The following is a 22008-nucleotide window of genomic DNA, read 5'->3' as shown; positions in this document are numbered from 1 at the left end:
GTGTGCAACCTTTGGAGAATTTAATGAGCTAAGAATTTAAATAGTAATTCTAAGGGTCCTTCAGAAATAATTTTAGCTAACTAGTGGTTTCTTAATGGATGATATTTTCTATTTATATTTATATTATAAAGAATGCTGTACAAAAGGTAGAGAAACAAAGAAATGTTCCTACCAAGGTGTTTCTATGAATCAGGAAGTCAAAAAAAGAGCTACTGCAAAATTCTTCAGTTTAATTTACTTCCATCAGAATAATCTATATTTCTTAGTGATATTCTAGACCCAAATAAGTTTTACTTAAGAATATATTTGCCAAGGTTGACAGATTTGCTACGTCTGTAAAAATTGTGACAAATATCGATCAGTTCATAGGTTTTGTTTGTTATTTTGTCATACAGCAACTTCTATGAAATATGCTAGTGGATCTGTTTGCTATTGTAATTAACTGGGCTATTGTGAATTTTGGGAACTTTGGTACTCCTTTGAATGTGCATTATCTACTGTATTACTGTTTTATTCTGAAAATTGTTTGTACTCACACAGTGGTTAATTTAAAAAGGAAATTGGTCTCATTTTTTTTGGTGATAATATTTTTTCTTTAACTTTGTTTTATTTGGCAGTAATATGAGTTTAAAATACATTTGCCATAATGTTAATGCATACCTAAAAAGCTTTAGACTATAAAAATAATGTCATTTATTGTTAAAAAATAAATATGGGACTTTGCTTAATGATTCTGATTCCAGAACAAGAGAATACAAAAAGAGCCATTGCACAGTGCCAAAGAAGCACAAAGTTAAACTTCATAGTGCTAATTGAGCACTAGGTCAAAGAGACCAACCAATCCTGATGGGATTGATGAAAATTTTGAACCAAGACAAGAACTTGTTTGGGGTTCGAGTTGGCAGCTGTATAACATGTATTAGAGGCAGGTCTTCCTTGTCCCACATTCTACCAAGTATCTGACTCCTGACTCCTATAATCTAGTCCCTTTTCTGTATTTCATGGTGTGGCAAACTTTCTATAGTCCTGGCTACTGATAGGGTAAATGCATAATTGCTTAAATCATTTTAACTGGGCCCTGATTCAAGGACCTGTTATAGATTTATTTTTCCTTTACTTGGAATTTTTACACATAAGACTTTGCTAGTCCATATTTCATCCAGAAATTATCTTTTTTTATTTGGAATTTTTTTGTTTTTAATTTCTCTTGCCAATTGATTCATACACCTTATAACTCAGCCATGCATTCCTAAGTGATCCCTGTGTTTTTCAACACCCTCATCAGGAGGGAATGTATAATTATTCTAAATTGCAAAGTTTAAGTTCTTTTTAAGAGTAATTTTAGGTTAAGAAACATGCTACCTCTCCAAATCCAGAAAGTGAACTCTTTGGAGATTCAGAGTGAACTTTCAGATGTGATGATTTGAATTGTGTGGGGTTGAATGCATTTGTTTTGTATGTATACTCTTAAGCCAAAGGGAACTGCACCCTAACTGGCATTTTGTCAATATGCCTAGCAATCATTGGTTTTGTTCTTTTTTCCTCTTATCTTCAAATTATTGTAATTTCAAAGTTTGTCATGTTTACAAGATCCATTGGAGAGACTAGTCTTCCATGGATCTCAGGGGTGAATGTATAACTGAAAATTGGTTACCCTAAAAAAAGAACTACATTTCCCAGGAGCCCACTGACTTCCTGTCCTTACGTACTTCCTGTAGACAGGGGATATTAGGCAAGGACCAGAAGGGTCCCACCTCTTTACTTCTGGTCCCAAGCTTGGTGATGGTAAGGTGAATGTTTGAACTGGTTGATCAGCCATGGGCATGTGGTCTTTATTCCTTGATTTCTAATGATCATTAATAAATCTCTTAAAATATAATACTTTATTATTGAGATTTAATTTTAACTTTTACAGTTCTAAACTCACATGCTTTTTTATAATAAAAAAATAACAGAGGGATCTTGTATCATATGTACTTTTTAATCAAATGTGGAATGATGCCATTGATCATAGAAAATCATTTGTGAAAGTCTCTCTGTTCTCATTAAATGTCCATTAAGTATCTCTATCTAGAATAACCAAAATAACTCCTGATAGTTTTTTATATTTAAGCTTTTAAGTTGTATTAGGTACTCTATAAGTATTGAAAAGCCTAGTAAAACAAAACAAAACAAAACAAAACAAAACAAAACAAAACAAACAAAAAAACAAAACAAAACAAAAAACAAAACAAAACAAAACCAAAAAAACCTGTATGAACTATCCCTAGTACCAAATGGTATTTAGAAAAATCTGTTTGTCTCTTACAAGCAAACAAAATAAAAAATTGCCAATGTCTTGTCCAACCTTTGCTATAGAAAACAGCCAAGAATACTAACCCTGTCATACCCTCAAGCTATTGCCGCCTATCTTTTCTCCCACTTAGTGCTAAACTTCCAGAATAAAAACAGATTATACTTTATGCTTCCACTAATACAGATCCAAAGATTTTGATCTGAAGGGAACCTCATACCCAGTGTAACCTCTTCATACCTCAAATGGCAATAGAGGTTAAGTAATTTTGTCCAAGGACTGAGTAAAAGGGAGAGCCAGGTTTTCAATCCAGATCTTCTAACTCCAATACTCACCTCTTCAATGCCCATTTATTTCTTAATTCATTTCTTATTTCCTTGTAATCTAGCTTTGAATCTCATTCACTTACAAAATTGCTTTTTCAAAGGTTAGTAATGACTAATAATTATGAAATCCAATGTTTTTTCTGCAACCCACACTCTATGATTCTTCCCCTCCTCCTGCTCCATCCCAAGATAGTCCTTCAGTCTTCCCAACAACTCAGTTTATTAGGCATTTATTGATGATTTGTACTCTTTCTGTTACCTCTTGTGGATTTGCAAATGTCCAAGTTTATTCTGTCTCCTTCACTTTAAATGACATGTTCCCCAAGAGAAAAATCAGTTTTATACTTTGAGAATAATAAAAAATATTACTTGTTGATATAGTGCTTTTCAGCTTATTAAGCACTTTCTTCATTATAATAATATAAGGTAGCTAATGGAAGTGTTATCTCCATTTTATAGGTGATGAAACTGAAGTTTTCCAAGAATGTCACTTCAGACAATGATTTTCTGACTCTACCCGTAACACCATAAGATGTAGTTTCTAAATTATAAATTGTCAGGGCATCAATAACTATACTCTGCAAGTTTTTGTGATTTTGGTGGGGTGGGGGTATAAACCTGTCATTCCATTTGCTCTAGAAACTCCCTGATGAGGAAACTCCCTCTACCAAAACACATCAGCAACTGTTCCATAACTTGTAAGTTTAGAGAGCTGCCCAAGACACAGAAAGCACTAAATGTCTTGCTCAGGGTCACCAATCAAGAGTCTTAAAAGGAATGGTAGTGACTGACATATGCTATCCTAAATAGGTCTGTATCATTTCCTACACCTATATATGTATTTGTATATGTGTGCATACAATTGCTAATGAAAAAGAATTTCTTTCTTCCTAATTTGATAAATTGTGTAGGTATCTGAAAAGCTCTAACAATAATCATTGAAATGAAAACTTCTCTAACTGCAAATAGAAAAGGAAATAGTTCAAGACCCTAACAATAACTGAAAATAAGTGGGAAGAAAGGCCTTGAGAAATAACAAGAGTATGAAGTTCATATTAATGAGGTTTTAGGTTCTACTGACTGGAGTTCTCACCTCCTCCAACCTCCTCTACATCACAGCATTTTTTCATGTTATTTCAATGCACAAATGAACATTCAGGTAATTTTGGGATTTAGACTTTCTGAGAGCTTGTTTTAACAAAGAAAATATTTTAAATATAAATATTGTTGATATTCTAGAGATATATTAACAGAAATAAAACATTTCTAGTTCTAGTATAAAATGTGCATTCAGTGTTATCTCTGGGGAGGGGGGGGTTGGGGAGAATCTATGTCTATTACTTCTAAAGACCACACAGCATAATGGATAGACAGCTAGCCTTGAAGCCAGGAAGACACAGGTTAAAGTCTCACCTCGGATACATATGTGATAGAAACCCCTCAACAAGTCATTTAACTTTTCAGTGCTCTAAGAAATTCATTAGGATTATGAATGGCAGAGGAAATACTAGATGGATCTATACATCCAGTGGAGGAAATTTCCTCTCCTAAAATTTCCCTGTACCAATTAAATCACAAGTCCTATCCCTATCTGCATTATTAACTGAGTGACCCATTTAATAAGAGAAAGTGAGTTTGCAAAAGCTATCACCCTTATAGGAATCCAAGAAGTTTTCTAAATATTTTAAATGATTTAAAAACAAATCAAAAGGAATTATCTGCTATCAAACTCATCATGAGTTAAAATCTAATGAGTGTGATGTAACCCTGAAGTAGAGCCATACCCAACAAAACAACATCCTGACTTATATAAGTAAGGCATAACAATCAAACTCTATCATAACATCCCAAATACCTTACACTGAAATGTCTTCAAGCTAACCATCCACTGCTCCACTGACTCAATACCTTTTCTGTTTCTCCTGGACCCATCTATAGGAGGATCTGCCACAGGCTAAAGCTGGAAAAAATGTACTGCAACTCCACAACTATGAAATAAAAATATATTATGTTCCAGGCACTATTCCACTGGTAAAAATAACATGTACAAATAAACACAATGCATATACAAAATGATGGAGAAAAGGGGGAAGCTAGTAAATACGATTAGGCTACACTTCTTGCAGGGTTTCCAACTTGAGGTACATATATCACCAGGGACTACAAGAAACTTACCTAGGCAGGACAGAATATTTGAAAAATAGTGGTTTCATTCTATTGAAATGAACTAATGCTTTTTGTTTCTTATAAGCCCATGCTTGGTGAAGTACAGAATTTTCTTCTTTTCACATTAAAAGGAAGCAAAAAAAAAGTTTACTAAACACCAAAGGATATAAGAGGCACAAAAAGTTGGGAATGGCTTTTGCAGGAAAAGGCACTTGGATATAGCATGGAAGGGAGTTATACATTTTATTAGAGACAGAGGGGAGAACATAGCTCTTTCCATCCAGGAGGGAAAGTTTGTGCAAAAGTCCAAACAGAAATAACAGAACCTGGAGCCTCCTCTGTAAGAAACTGAAGAAATATCTGGGTTTCAAAGTTACCACTAACAGAGGAACCAGAAGTGTTGGTCTGTTAACCACAAACAGAATAAGTGGTCACACATGTGGAACAGAAAGGTAAGAACAGAAGCAGAACTGATGTCAAGATTAAAACAAATATAAATGCAAGGATCCAGAGATCAAGGGGCATGTGAAGAATATGCTTGAAGACTGCAGTATAGGAATAACAAAGAGAATCTGTGTTGCACAGAATTTGCGACACTCAGTTTCCTAAGAGTGCATGCATGGTTTTATGAACATCATGTTATGGGGTTCCAACAGAAAATTTCGATGTATTCCACTCTTTCCTGTTAAATTCTCTTTCATTTGTGGTTCCTAAATTACATCTCTGGGAACTCAAGAGACTGGCCCTACCTTCCAGCATCCTATAATAAAACTAGAGCTGGATAACTTCTACCACCACCACTTACAGCATTTCAGCTGAAAGAAATGGCTGTTTCTTAGTGGAAAGGGGCAGATCCTTTAATGGCTCTAGCTCCATTCAGCTCCATTCTAGTAAAACTGCTTCCCACTGTATTTTTATCATTTGTGGTTGTTTTACCTAATGCTATTTTTTGTGAACCTAATTAATAAGATTGGCAAGGTATACCTAAAACCACCGTATTTACATTCTATATTCTTTTCCTCCAAAGTTTTATTTCATTTTGGGTCCAAAACAGTGGAAACTATGCTTGATTTCCAGGAGCTACATTCATCCTGTATATAACTAAGTGAACCTGCCAATTAAGAATTACAAAAAAGTAAATAGTTCACTTCCATTAAGAATAAGCAATTCACAAAATGAGAACAGAAGTGTATATGAGAAAGCCAGAGAGCTATGGAGTTTTGGATTTGGAGCTAGCGCACTTGGATTCAAAGCCCAGTTTTGATAACTTATAACCTGACTTGACCTTGGGCAACTCCATTTCCTTCTCTGGTCCCCAGCTTCATGAGTAAAATGAGGGGGTCAAACTAGAGGGTTTCCAAAGCTCCTTCCAGTTCTAATTCTTGTCCCTGGGATGCTATGATCAAACGTTTGGCAACACATAATAGATCCCACACTCTGGTTCATAGTTCTGTACAATTGAGGTTTAAATAAGAATGCTTAAGTGTTTCACAGCCTGGCCCCCCTCCAAAAAAAGTTTAAAGCTGAAAAGTTTTATTAGTAAATTAACCCTTTACTCATATATTTATGGTTGTTTTATGTAGGCATATAATTATGCCTATACACATAGGTAACGTCATATAATTGCCTCTCATCTTTTTTTTTTAGACCAGCTTTGTGGCCAGAGGAAAAGGAAAAATCATTTTCAAAACACAAAAAAGCAAAATGTTCTAATTTAACTTTCCAAACTAACATATGGAAAAGATTCATACACACACAAAAACCATTTCAAGACTCCTCATTTATAAATAAAATTAAATCACAGTCACTTGAGTCATTCAGTTCTATAGGACTAGGAAATCAAGTCAGCATCATCCTGGACCTTGTTACTCCCTAGTAGTAAGGTAAGGACTTAAAGCAAATTGCAAAACTAGATTTGAACCAGAAGGTTAGACTTAATGGGAAAAGTACTCACATATTTTGGTGTCTGTAAAATAAAATAACTGATGAAAATAGCATAGATCATGATGGTACATGATTTGTTATTATTTAATCATTTCAGTTGTGTCTGACTCCTTTTGACCTCATTTGGGGTTTTCTTGGCAAAGATACTGGAGTACTTTGCTATTTCATTCTCCAGCTCATTTTACAGATGAGGAAACTGAGGCAAAGTGACTTGACCAGAGTCACATAGCCAGCAAGTATCTGAGGCTGGATATGACACCTGATTCTGGGCGCAGCACTCTATCCACTGTGCCTACTACCTAGCTGCCCAAGAGAGCACATTAGGCCTACATAAGTGTCTAACTTACTATTGAAAAGTGAGCAATAGAGAATTTCTTTGTATTTTATTACTTCAGTTTTCACTGGTATTTATGTTGTCCAAATTAGTTTCACTGGCAAGTTTAATTAGTATGCTATTCATCATCTCTCTCTCTGATCATTAGGGTTGTGAAATAACCCTGGACAAAATACTGATCTCAGCAGTACCCTACCATAAAGTCTATCCCTTGAAGATAATTTATTTAAATTACATCCCTAATGTGATTATCAATAGATTCTATGAAGTCAAACACAATGTTTTTTTTTTGTCTAGTTGACCTGAATGCAAGTAATAATAAAAATGTGACATTTTTATTTTTTAAATATGGAGCAGCCAAAAGACACACTGGGTTTGAAAGTCATATCACAAGGTTACTTTGTAGTACAATAAATGTCAAACTGTACACATCACCTGCCACCTTGTCCACAGAAGTTTCTGACATAGTAATAAAATGGAAAAACGGTTAGTTTAATAATAATAATAAAAGCAACTTCGGATGGTGAATATTACATGTAGCATCTTGCCATGGTTGCTTAGCAACCACTGGTGAATGAACTCCACAGAGGATGGAAACCCGAAATGAATGTACAGTATGTGCAAGTTTCAAGGACCTGAAGAGAAGTGTCAGTAGTTAATCTAAATTCCAGCTGACAATTACCATACTGAAGTGGGGGAAGGGGATATCCATCAAGATTTAACAATAACTAAGCACTAACCGTATACTAGGACCATAAAATTGGATGAAATCTTGGTGCTGTGGGATTAACAATCTAAATTTGACAACCACTGTGTTGCTATGAAGCCACTAGTTTTGCAAGGAAAAAAAAATGTGACAGCATGATTTCAAATCACACAACCTTCACAAAAATGTAGTTGATGTCTTTTATGCCATCACCCCTTATTAAGAAGAATTGAGACATACTTCATGCCAAATTATGTCCTCTTAAAAACATGGAGGATTTAGCTTAAGAAGGTGCGTATTAGCCCTGTCCCCAAACACTAGAATTATTAAAAAGTGACAGTGTATCTGTCATCAAGACCTAATATGTCTGTTCAAAAGTGTATCAGGGTCTTGAGGCTGAGATAAATTTGGTGCTTCTTCCAAATCTTTCTCAAGCCTTAGCTAGTTTTGTCTACCTATTTTAGTTTAAATTGATCATCTAATTTTGTGTTTTTTTAAATAAATCCAAAGGATATTCCAGGGTGCTAGGAAATCAGGAATAATGATAAAGAATAAGGAATTAAAAGCACAAAGATTACTTAAAACTAACAGCAAAAGGGGAAATAGATTTTTTTCATTTTTTTAGACTTTGTCATCATGATGCATCTGCCCTCTCAATTCTGGACCTTCCATTGGTCCTTGGAAAATTCTCACCCTGAAACATTCCTTTGTCCCCCTGGTCCCTTCCTGCCATCCCATATCTATTTTGGAGGCAGGTTCAGGTTGGTCAAGCTTCAATCCCCTTTCTGGCTCTCTTGGGTCACTCCTCTCTTACCCTTCTCTCTTCTACCTAATGTCTTCCCCCATTAGAATATAAGATCATTAAGGGCAGGGACTGTCTTTTTAGCTCATATTTTTATTTCCAGCATTTAGTATCACATACCTGGCACATACTGTTTAATAAATGCTGGTTTACATTTTTGAGAGTCTCCATTACTTATAGTCAAAAATTTTTAAGCACTTACAAAAATTTCTTTCATCAGTACAATCAGTATTTTTTTAATTACCTGAGGTGATTAAGAAGAGGCTGTAGTCGCTCATCAGACTGCACAGATGGCAATGACCTTGCTGTTAACTGTAAGAAAATAAAATTTTCATCAGAAATTCTAGCAAATATAAATGAAATCAGTGAACTTATTTCACCATCTAAATGCAAAAGCAAATATATGTACATATTTGTCAGGAAAGGAAAATCATCTCCCAATAATAGGATGAAAAATGACTGACTATACCTGCAGTTGCTGTTTTCTTATTAACTTCAGAAATAAATAAACAAGCAAAGTTGAATAGTTAAGTAGACAATTATAAATCCCATTTTTTCAGAAATTCACAAGTGGGGACAATTTTTTGTCCAATTTGGTAAGGGGTAAGCAAATTTTTGAATGGTTAGTTCGATTCAAAAAAAGGTTAAGTTATAGTTAGTTTAAAAAAAAAGTTATAGTTAGTTAACCTAACCTTAAATTACTATATTAAATACTTTGTAACTAGGTAATAGTGAAATCCAAAATCACTTCTTCCCCTGGAGAAGCTTATATTACATTCTGCTAGGGAGAAAGCAACATATCAAAGGACAATTAAATATGATATTAAAGGTGACAGCATGACATGAATTCAGAAAGAGAGATAGCATTGCATCCAAAATAAAGAGTTAGCTTTAAAGTCAGGAATACCTGGGTTCTAATTCTACCAGTGTTATCATAGGTACATTCCTTCCCTATCTTGATTGAACAAAAGGAGAAAAAATAATTAATATCCCAACAACCACGATATGAGGAAAATAGAACAAATATTTTCATTTGCATGTAACAAAGGAAGAAACTCAGGTTAACAAGAAGTAATGTGACTTGTTCAGGTTAAGAGTCAGAATGTGGCAAAGACAGATTCTAAATTCTCATCCAGAGCTCACTCCACGAACCAATTTGGCAATAGCAAATTTAATCAAAGTTATCTGAAATGGAGGTATCACCTGACTACATGGAGCAAGAGGGAGAATTATAAACTTTATTTCACACCTTGTTAACATAATTTTGCAGTTGATTTAATTCCACAAACACAAAGAGTTAAAAATCATAGGATCATAGAGTTAGAACTGAAAAAGACCTCAGAGGTCAACCCTCTTATTTTACAGGAGGGGAAATTAAGCTGGGAGAGATTAAATGACTTTCACTACATTACACAGTAAGTGGAAGGCACAGCAATAAAGAGTCTGGATATGAATCCAGATATTGACTTCAAACTCAGAGCTTTCCTAATAAAAGAACAAGGGTACAGAGTATTTACATAGCACTTTAAGGATTGCAAAGTTATTTACATGTGTTTTCTCATCAATATATGGAGACGTGAACTTTAAATTGTCAACTCTCAAGAAGAAATGAAGTCAGTCAAATCTATGCTTTAGTGTAAAGAATTTCAAACTGTTTATTCTAAAAACTAAATATAAATTAAAGGACATCATAATCATTAGTTTTCCACTCATTCATTTCACAGTATGCTGACAATATTTTCAACCTAAAAAAACTCACTATAACACAATCATATATCTCGTTTGTTTCATTTAATATTTCAATACATTTGAGAGCCAAGAGAATGCCCTTGAAAAATTAATCAGTCAGGAATGGAGAGAACAGAAAAAAACTGCCACAACTTACATCTCTGAAGCTGAAATAGGTTTGTGCAATGTTATGGGTTTTGTTTTTAATGGGAATAAAACTTGACATGACTTACTGTTTATTTCTTATTATTGTCAAAAGGTCAGATGTGTTGTTAAGATGTCCTCCCAACATACTGTACACCTGCTGAAATCACTATGAATACAGTGTATGTGTGTGTGTAGTGGAGGGTCTTAACAGAAGTATTGGTGATCCCTTGAAAACTAAAACTAATCGCCTTATAGAAATTTAATGTCCTAAATTTGGCTCAGCTCTCATACAAATCTGCAATATATTAGTCACTTATTATGTCCCCTTCCAAATCTAATAACTACAATGCCTATCAATGTGTCAGAGCTTTCTGTAAATAGCATTATTCTGGATAAAACTGTGGAGAATAAATGAATTGTTTCTAGTTGCTCTTACTCTAACAGTGTAAGCTCATGATACCACACACTTCTAACACCTTTGTTAGTATTTTCCCAAACCCATTGCTATACTCAAAAGGAAAGGAATCTCTTTCCTGAGACTTAAAAGCCCTTAATTGGCCTTGATAGTAAAGTGAATGGAATACTGACTTTAGTGAGAAGACTTTGGTTCAAATATAAACAATTCACTTAACCTGTTTCTTCCTCAATAAAATGAAGAAACTGTACTCAGTGACCTCTAAGATCCCAAAATTCTCAGATCTAAGATTCTAGCCCTAAATCTATGATTCTCTGTGTGTGCGTGTCCTTATAGCCAATAGAATGCAAGCTCCTTGAGCAAAGGGACTAATCTTTTTTCAAGGGTATTCTAATACTTTATAAGTATCAAATTTTTAAAAATTTATTGATCTTTAGAAAGCAAGAGCATAAAGTTTTAAGTGTAAAGTAAATTATATGTTTGGTGTCCAGTTCTTTGTATCTTCACACACACAGAGTAAACAAAAATATATTCTGAGTTGAATTAAACTGAATTCTCTTAGGAAGCACATGATTCCAATATTTCATCCTTCATTTTCCATTCTAATTACATTTAATATTTCCAATTTTTTCTGTTCATGTTTTATTCTCCTTAATTATTATCTCCTTGAAGGTAAGGGACTATGAAAATTTTCACCTATGTCTCTAGCGGCTGGTTTGATATGTCCATAGATGGTAGACAATTACCAAATGTTTGTTGGTTTGAATTAGTTAGCCAATAAACATTTATGTAACATCCACTATAGGCCATGCAATGGACTAAGTTCTTGGAATACAAAGAAAAGCAAAAAGCAGTCCAGTAAACTAAAACTTAAATGACAGTTTTGGTTTTGGTGGAAGCAGGTTAGTTCACTAGTTGGATTTCCTTTGGAATGAGGATTTATATAGTCCAATCAATGTATGTTGAACAATGCACAACACAGGCCATATCCATGACAATATCAAAATATTCTAATTTTAATGTAATTGCATTATGCCAGCAAGTCTAATAAGAGTTTATAGTTCTACATAAAACACACAAGAATATTATATATTGTTTTAATTGATCATATGTGTATAGTTCATACTTTATAATGAAACCTCTCCTCTTCACATTCCCTATGTGGAAAAAAGTCAAGGTTACTAAATAGAAAGTTAACAGCTATAATTAAAATGGAAGAATAAAATGTATTGCCACCTTAACTTTTAGCCAGAGAAGGTTTAAAACAGTTGCTTCTCCATTATCATCATCACTAAAATTTGTGTTGTGCTTAAAGATTTATTAAATTCTTTACATATATTATCTCATTTGACCCTCAGGGCAATTCTGTATAGGAAGGTTTATTATCTTGCCTTTACAAACCAAGAAACTGAAGATGAAAAAGGTTCCATGATTTCCTAGCAATTATCAGAGGCAGAATTTCTGACAAGCTCAGTTCTGTAGCTGCATAGACTGTGTGCCACCTAGTTGCATGACAAGGCTGAAACTTTGTTGGCAAGGACCCATCCACAGTGTGAAAAGGAAACAAGAACAAGATCTGGACTTTCTGCCACTGTGTTGGAACAAGCAACAGTAGGAATATTAGAAAGAGAGGAAATTGTCAAGACTGACAGATGGTGGGGGAAGGGGCAACTGGGAGTGGCAGTTGGGTCTTATGACTAGCACTTCCTGCTGCCTTGGGAAGTGGGAAGAGCTTGGCTTTTCTTGAGAGTCTCAGGATTGAGGTGCTTCTACTTGCTTTAGCTGAAGAGACAGTCCAACCAGCCCTGAAAGTCAGAACTAATCTTGTTGCTTGCTACCTACTGCTAAGATTGTGAAAATAAGAAAACTAGCACAGATATAGCATAGATAGAAACAGGAGAAACCCTCCACCAGCCTGTGAGGCCTAGCCTCAGTTCCAAAGCTGAGAAAGACACCAATCTTATTTAGGGACCTCCCTCTTCCCTTTTCCCTGATATCTCTTCAATATGAACTGGTTATTAAAATTTCTCTCATTAGAATATCACAGTCAGATAAGTGGTCTATCTTTTCTGGGGCATAGAGGGATATGAACCACAGTTCAGTCATTAAATTACAAACGGTCCCAATTGGACCCCAGTTGGCCAACCAAATTCTGGGGAAAGGCTTATCCCTCAGAAGGGACTGTGTTTACCTGCTCTGGGGCAACTTCGGCAGCAATCCAGGGAGAAGATATCCCCGCAGGCTATCTTAAGTGACTCATTTCTTAGCCACCCCATTTTGTTCAAAAATACCCTCTCGGCAGGGGACATCTCTCTCCTTTTCCTCACCAGCAGTCATATTCCCTCTCTCCCTTCAACTCCTCCATACCCCTACTACAAATCTTCCATATCCTATGTTCTTCATATCCACCCATCTTTCCTAATATATATTACAACAGGATGTTTTTATTCTCTCTCTCTCTCTCTCTCTCTCTCTCTCTCTCTCTCTCTCTCTCTCTCTCTCTAGGCAAATGAGGATTTCACATAACACAAATGCCATTTCTTTTGTCACTTACAAAGGATTGCAAAAGCCAGTGTGGTATTTTTATATAATATTCACTAACACAGGCCTTTAAAAGAATATGCAATGCCAGAGATTCATAAAAAGGAACATGAATAAAACCTTTAAAAATATACAGAAACCAGAAATGTCATGAGAGGACTCCAATAGCACAATTTTAATGGTAACATACTGAATTTAAAATTCTCTTTCGTATATACTATAATGTTCTTGTTTACTGATAACTAATTCATAATTGTTTAAAAAGATAAATACAAAAATAAGTATGCTATGCTTCCTAATATGTAAAATGAAAAACAAGACTAAAATTCTGCTGGGTATGAAAGGAAAAGGTTCATTAAACCTTGAAATGCCAATAAAAAGTAAACAACTAATCTAGCTATATATGAAAAAAAAGCAGGATGCCTAGAGTAATTTCCAACAGCCAATCATTAACTAGATTCTGTCAGAGAAGAATATGAGAAAAGATACAAACTGATTTATTATGTAATATAATAAAAACAGCTACCATTTATATAAAACATTAAGGATTGCAAAGCACTTTATTTGCTCATTTGATCCTTACAACAACCCTATTAGGTGTGTATTATTATTGTTATTATTTTACTGATGAGGAAATTGAGTTGAGAAGTTAACTAACTTTATCACATAACTAATAGGTCTGCGATCATATTTGTGCTTGGGGTTTCCTAAGTACAACTTCAACTTTCTATACAGCTAACCTCTTACATGCATTGTTAGTGGTATAATATAAAGTATATGAATATATAAAAGCATGAAATTTATGAATAAAAATAAGGAGGGGGCAGAGTCAAGATGGCCACCTAGAAGGAGCAGAAGTTCAGACCTCTGAATACCCTTCCTAACCGATCAAAAACTGAAGGCACTCAGAGGACAGAAAATCAAACGTAACAACAAGACAAAGCCAAGGAACCTTCTTGCTGCACTTAATTCAAAAGGTACGCCCCCCGAAAAGACGGAATCCAAGAACACTCGGGATTGAGGGGAAGACAGAAGGAAGGTCCCAGGACCCCTCCCTCCTCCCAACCAGAGCACTGAGATTCCAGCGGCAGCGGGAACTTCTGGGTGGGCAAAGGTGCTGGTCTGAAGGGCAAACCTTGCAAGCAGGGCAGGCCAAGTTCAGAGCGTCCAACACAGACATAGGGGAAGGAGCTAGAGAGGGAACATAGACCTGAAAGCCTAGCCAGAGCTGTGGAGATCCTACATATTTGATCTAGCCTTCCAGGAAGTTTTGGACTCAGAGCACACCCAGGCCAACTAAACTGAACTTAATCCCATTAAAAGTCTCCAGAACACAGGGAAGCCCAGGCTCCCCACCCATCCTCATTGACTGCTGGACTTTAAGCCAATCAAAAGCCTCCAGAGGACAGGGAAGCTCAAACCACAAAGACCCCCCCACCAGAGACTACACCAAGAGATCTCCTGTTAAAGCTCCAAGAGGGGAGACTGACTGAAGCCCCCAAAACCAAAAAAAAAAAAAAAGAGAGAGAGAGAGAGAGGAGCAAGAGCACAGAAAATATGGGGAGTAAAGAAGGGGTAAATTTGAGCAAACAACAGAAAAAGATGAAATAAACTACAATAGACAGCTTCTACACAGAAAAACGAACAGAGAGGGAGAGATCAGCAAACAATAAATCAGAAATCCCAGCGAATTGAATCCAGGCTGTGGAAGAACTCAAAAAACAATTAAGAGAGGCTGAAGACAATTGGGAGAAGAACTTAAAAATAATTAATATAGGTCATCTGAAAACAGAGGCACTTGAACTAAAACGAGAAAATAATGTCTTGAAAGCCAAAATCAACTAGCTGGAAAATGAGGCAAAGGAGATGAAAGACAAGGTAAAGAGGATGAAAGATGGCCTTCAAAGAAAATCAGACCAGGAGGAAAAGGATAACCAAAAGGCCAGGGATGAAATCCAGTCTTTAAGAACCAGAATATAACAACTGGAATTAAGTGAACACACAAGGCAGCAGGACACTATAAAACAAAATGAAAAGAATGAAAAATTGAGGAAAATATGAAGCATCTCATTTACAAAACAGATGATTTAGAAAATCGTTCGAGAAGAGACAATTTGATAATCATTGGTCTACCAGTAGAACATGACAAAAGAAAAAGCCTGGACATACTACAGGAAATTATTCAGGAAAACTGTCCCGATATCCTAGAACAAGAGGAGAAAGTGGAGATTGAAAGAATCCACAGATCACCTACTCTATTTAATCCCCAACTGACAACATCCAGGAATGTTATAGCCAAATTCAAAAACTATCAGACCAAAGAAAAGATATTACAAACTGCCAAGAAGAAGCCATTCAGATACCAAGGAAACACAGTGAGGATAACACAGGATCTGGCTGCATCCACTCAGAAGGACCGAAAGGGATGGAATATGATATTCCAGAAAGCAATACAACTAGATCTACAACAAAGAATCAAATACCAATCAAAACTGACTGTATTCTTACAGGGGAAAATATGGTCATTCACCACAATAGAAGAACTCCAAGTATTCGTAAAGAAAATATTTTTTTACGAGACTCAATAAGTTAAAATGATATATTTCCCTATGAACTTGGTAACTCTTAAAAACTGTTGCTATCACCTGGGCAGCTAGAAGAATAACACTTATAGGGAACAGTGACAAACTGTATAGGATGAAAGGACAAGACATAAATACATAAATAGGTATATAGATGAGATATATGCATGCATAAATACATATACATGTGTGTGTATATATACACACACAACCAGAGCTAAAAAAAAAAGGTTAATACTAAAAGAAATGGGAAAAGAAACAAATAGAGCTAAATTTATATGTCACAAAGAAGCTCGTGGCAGAAGGGGGGATAACATCGATACACTGGAAGGGTAAAGAGATTGTAGATAGGAAATACTCAATTCTTACGTGCTTTGAAATTGACCCATAGAGGGAAGAACAATCCAATCCATTGAGGCAGAAAATAGATTTGCGCCCTATAGGGGAGTAGAAAGGTAAAAAATGCACGGGTGGGGAGAGAAGCAGTACAAAGGAGGGAGAGGGTGTGGGGGGGGGCAATTTTTAAAAACCTACAGGGGAAAATAAGGGGGGGTATAAGAAGGGAGGAGGGTAGAAAGGGAAGTATAGTAAGGGTGAGAACTAGGGGGACTGATTAGAAACAAACATTGGTGTAGAAGGAAATAGTGAAAGAAGAAAAGGCAGGACCAGGAGTATAAATCAATATGCTGGGAAATACACAGATAGTAATCATAACTCTGAATGTGAATGGAATGAATTCACCCATAAAACACAAGCAAATAGCAGAGTGGATTAGAATCCCAAACCCTACCATAGGCTGTCTGCAAGAAACACACATGAGGAAGGTAGATACGCATAGGGTGAAAGTAAGAAGATGGAGCCAAATCTATTAGGCAGCACCTGATAAAAAGAAGGCAGGAGTCGTAATCATGATATCTGACGAAGCCAAAGTAAAAATAAATCTAGTTAAAAGAGATAGGGATGTTAATTACATCCTGATAAAAGGCAGTATAGACAACGAGGAAATATCTGTACTCAATATGTATGTACCAAATGGCAGAGAATCCAAATTTCTAAAGGAGAAACTAGAGGAACTTAAGAATGAATTAGATAGAAAAACTATACTAGTGGGAGATCTGAACCTTCCTGTATCTGAACTAGATAAATCAAACCAAAAAAGAAATAAGATAGAGGTGAGAGAAGCAAATGAAATCTTAGAAAAATTAGTTAGTAGACATGTGGAGAAAAATAAATAGGGACAAAAAGGAATACACCTTCTTTTCAATAGCACATGGTACATTCACAAAAATTGACCATGTATTAGGGCACAAAAACATTGCAAACAAGTGCAAAAGGGCAGAAATAATAAATGCAACCTTCTCGGACCACAATGCAATGAAAAGAATAATTAGTAAGGGTACATGGAGAGATAAATAAAAAATTAATTGGAAATTAAACAATATGATTCTCCAAAACCTGCTAGTTAAGGAAAAAATAATAGAAACAATTAATAACTTCATTGAAGAAAATGACAATGGTGAAACATCCTTTCAAAACCTATGGGATGCAGTCAAAGCAGTACTCAGGGGGAAATTTATATCCTTGACTAAATATATAAACTAATTAAGAAGGGCAGAGGTCAATAAATTGGGCATACAAATTAAAAAACTAGTAAGTGAACAAATTAAAAATCCTCAGATGAATACTAAATTAGAGATCCTAAAAATCAAAGGAGAAATCAATAAAATTGAAAGTCAAAGAACTATTCATTTAATGAATAAGACTAGAAGCTGGTACTTTGAAAAAACATATAAAATAGACAAAGTACTAGTCAGTCTAATTTTAAAAAGTAAAGAAAAAAACAAATTGACAGTATCCAAGATGAAAAGGGAGACCTCACCTCTAATAAAGAGGAAATTAAGGCAAACATCAAAAACTACTATGCCTAATTATATGGTAACAAATATGGCAATCTAGGTGATATGGATGAATACTTACGAAAATATAAATTGCCTATACTAAAAGAAGAAGAAATAAATTACCTAAACAATCCCATATCAGAAAAAGAAATTGAACAAACCATCAAAGAACTCCCTAAGAAAAAATCCCCAGGTCCAGATGGATTCACAAATGAATTCTATCAAACATTCAAAGAACAACTAATACCAATATTATACAAACTATTTGACAGAATAAGACAAGAAGGGAGTCTACCAAATTCTTTTTATGACACAAACATGATACTGATCCCAAAGCCAAGCAGGTGAAAAACAGAGAAAGAATACTATAGGCCAATCTCCCTAATGAATATAGATGCAAAAATCTTGAATAGGTTAGTAGCAAAAAGACTCCAGCAAGTCATCACAAAGGTTATCCATTATCATCAGGTAGGATTCATACCAGGAATGCAAGGATGGTTCAATATTAGGAAAACCATCCACATAATTGACCATATTAACAAGCAAACCGACAAAATCACATGATTATCTCAATAGATGCAGGAAAAGCCTTTGATAAAATACAACACCCATTCGTATTGAAAACACTAGAAAATATAGGAATAGAAGGGCCTTTCCTAAAAATAATAAAAAGTATATATCTAAAACCATCAGCAAACATCATCTGCAATGGGGATAAACTCGAAGCCTTCTCAATAAGGTCAGGAGTAAAACAAGGATGCCCATTATCACCTTTTTAATTTAATATTGTACTAGAAACAATAGCAGTAGCAAATAGAGAAGAAAAAGAAATTGAAGGTATTAAAATTGGCAATGAGGAGACCAAGCTGTCATTCTTTGCGGATGATATGTTGAATTACTTAAAGAATCCTAGAGAATCAACCAAAAAGCTAGTCGAAATAATCAACAACTTTAGCAAAGTTGCAGGATACAAAATAAGCCCACATAAGTCATCAGAATTTCTATATATCTCCAACCCAGTTCAGCAGCAAGAATTAGAAAGAGAAGTTCCATTTAAAGTCATCCGAGACAATATAAAATACGTAGGAATCTATCTCCCAAGACAAACACAGGAACTGTATGAACACAACTACAAAACACTCTCCACACAATTAAAACTAGATCTAAACAATTGGAAAATCATTGATTGCTCATGGATTGGACAAGCTAACATAATAAAAATGACCATCCTACCCAAACTTATCTATCTATTTAGTGCCTACCCACTGAACTTTCAAAAAATTTTTTTACTGAATTAGAGAAAATCATAACAAAGTTTATTTGGAAGAACAAAGGAACCTGGCTTTGCAGTCCCAGATCTCCAACTATATTATAAAGCAGTGGTCATCAAAACAATTTGGTACTGGCTAAGAGACAGAAAGGAGGATCAGTGGAATAGTCTTGGGGTAAATGACCTCAGCAAGACAGTCTATGACAAACCCAAAGTCGCCAGCTTTGGGGAAAAAAAATGCACTATTTGATAAAAATTACTGGGAAAATTGGAAGACAGTGAGGGAGAGATTAGGTTTGGATCAACACCTCACACTGCACACCAAGATAAACTCAGAATGGGTGAATGACTTGAATATAAAAAAGGAAACTATAAGTAAATTAGGCAAACACAGAATAGTATACATGTCAGACCTTTGGGAAGGGAAAGATATTAAAACCAAGCAAGACTTAGAGTCACAAAATGTAAAATAAATAATTTTGACTACATCAAATTAAAAAGGTTTTGTACAAACAAAACCAATGTAACTAAAATGAGAAGGGAACCAACAAATTGGTAAACAATCTTCATAACAAAAACCTCTGACAAAGGTCTAATTACTCAAATTTATAAAGAGCTAAACCAGTTGTACAAAAAATAATGTCTTTCTCCAATTGAAAAATGGGCAAGGTACATGAATAGGCAGTTTTCAGCCAAAGAAATCAAAACTATTAATAAGCACATGAAAAAGTGTTCTAAATCTCTTATAATCAGAGAGATGCAAATCAAAACAACTCCGAAGTATCACCTCACACCTAGCAGACTGGCTGACATGTCAGCAAAGAAAAGTAATGAATGCTGGAGGGGATGTGGCAAAGTTGGGACATTAATTCATTGCTGGTGGAGTTGTGAATTGATCCAACCATTCTGGAGGTCAATTTGGAACTATGCCCAAAGAGCAATAAAAGACTGTCTGCCCTTTGATCCAGCCATAGCACTGCTGGGTTTATACCCCAAAGAGATAATAAGGAAAAAGACTTGTACAAGAATATTCATAGCTGCGCTCTTTGTGGTGGCAAAAAATTGGAAAATGCCCTTCACTTGGGGAATGGCTGAACAAATTGTGGTATATATTGGTGATGGAATACTATTGTGCTAAAAGGAATAATAAAGTGGAGGAATTCCACCTAGAATGGAACAACGTCCAGGAAGTGATGCAGAGTGAGACGAGTAGAACCAGGAGAATATTGTACACAGAGACTGAGACATTGTGGTACAATCGAACATAATGGACTTCTCCATTAATGGCAATGCAATGTCCCTGAACAATCTGCAGGGATCTATGAGAAAAAACACTATCCTTAAGCAGAGGACAAAGTGTGGGAATAAAAACACCAAGGAAAGGCAACTGCTTAACTACAGGGGTTGAGGGGATATGATTGAGGAGAGACACTAAATGAGCACCCTAATGCAAATACCAACAACAAGGAAATGGGTTCAGAACAAGGACACATGTGATACCCAGTGGAATCGTGCATCGGTTAGGGGAGGCGTGGCAGGACTGGGGGAGGAAAAGAAAATGATCTCTTTTTTCCAAAGAATAATGTATGAAAATTACCAAATAAAATAATGCTTAAAATTAAAAATAAATAAATAAATGAATGAATGAATGAATGAATGAATGAATAAAAATATGGGTTACATATAGTTAAATCTACTATATGGTTATATAAACAAATGTATTTTTAAATAAATAGATATATAGTAAAATAAATAGCTAGTTAAAAACTATTCAGTAAGAAATATCAATTTGGCAATTTGGGACAATATTGAGGGGTTTATGAAATAAAGTCACATCATAAAATTATTTATTAATATAAATCTGTCCATATTAGATATTATTTTTAATATAACATTATTTTAGGGTGTTTTCAGTGATTTCCTTTTAATTTTGAATGCTAAAATTGAGTAGTAGAATCAAAATTTATCTATGCATGTAAAATCTATGCATGTTTGCTGCAATTTTTATTTTAAATCAACTTTATTTAAAAGACAAAGCTAACAATTCTAAAAAATTGACATTAATTCTGAATAAGAAACTAATGTACTGCTTCCGTTTTCAAAAGTAGCTATCTCCCTGGCCCCCAAATGGGTAATTTCTTTGTTATATAATTTCACATATAGGATTGATTTGTGTGGCTATCACTTCTCCTTCCATATATATTATGAATTCCTGGAAAGAAAAAAAGAGTACTATTCTTTTTTTTTGTATCTTCCAGAGCACATAAAATTAACTTTTTCCCTTACATACAGAAGATGCTCCTTTATGTATTCAGTAATTAAGTTCAAAAGTATAATAATAATAGCCCAGATTATGAAATGTCTAACGGTATGCATAGTAGCTTCCTCACAACCACCTTATAATAGTAATTTTATGTTTGTCATTTATACTGACAAAAATTCAGGATTCTTGTAAGAAAAAAATTCCCTGTGATTAGAACTATCTCAAAGTCTCTTAATTAAACTTCATGAAATGAAATTGTTCTATGAGACTACTAGACATGACATGTACAGGAAAATGCACAAGCTAGAAGGTCTGTCTCCATATCCCTATTAAATCTTCATTTCCTACACATCTTTATTCCATATTTTTGCTAATTTAGGCCAAAATACTTCTTCGCAGTGCTCGGAACACAATAGGCCCTTAATAAATGTTGTTGAACAAATTGGTATGGGATAGGTTCCATTACTGGAAGTCTTCAAACAGATACATGGAACAAAACCCAATAGAGGCTCTGAAAATGGGATTCCTGCTGAGTTCCAGGTTGAAGCAGATGTTCTCTGTGCTCCTTCCCAGTTCTGAGATTCTGTGGTTGT

General features: G+C 35.0%; 1 protein-coding gene across 3 annotated transcripts in view; it reads right to left on the bottom strand.

The window, feature by feature from the left end:
- PRIM2 (DNA primase subunit 2) overlaps window positions 1-22008 on the bottom strand; it is a 391097-nt gene that overhangs the window by 147900 nt on the left and 221189 nt on the right. For all 3 annotated transcript variants that reach the window (XM_056818436.1, XM_001364873.4, XM_056818435.1), the window contains exon 8: window positions 8816-8883. In XM_056818436.1, coding sequence (XP_056674414.1) covers window positions 8816-8883 — 68 coding nt within the window. The remainder of the gene's footprint in view (window positions 1-8815; window positions 8884-22008) is intronic.

This window comes from Monodelphis domestica, chromosome 2 (assembly GCF_027887165.1).
Source record: "Monodelphis domestica isolate mMonDom1 chromosome 2, mMonDom1.pri, whole genome shotgun sequence".
NCBI classification, from domain to species: domain Eukaryota; kingdom Metazoa; phylum Chordata; class Mammalia; order Didelphimorphia; family Didelphidae; genus Monodelphis; species Monodelphis domestica.
This window is presented reverse-complemented; position numbering and strand designations above follow the sequence as displayed.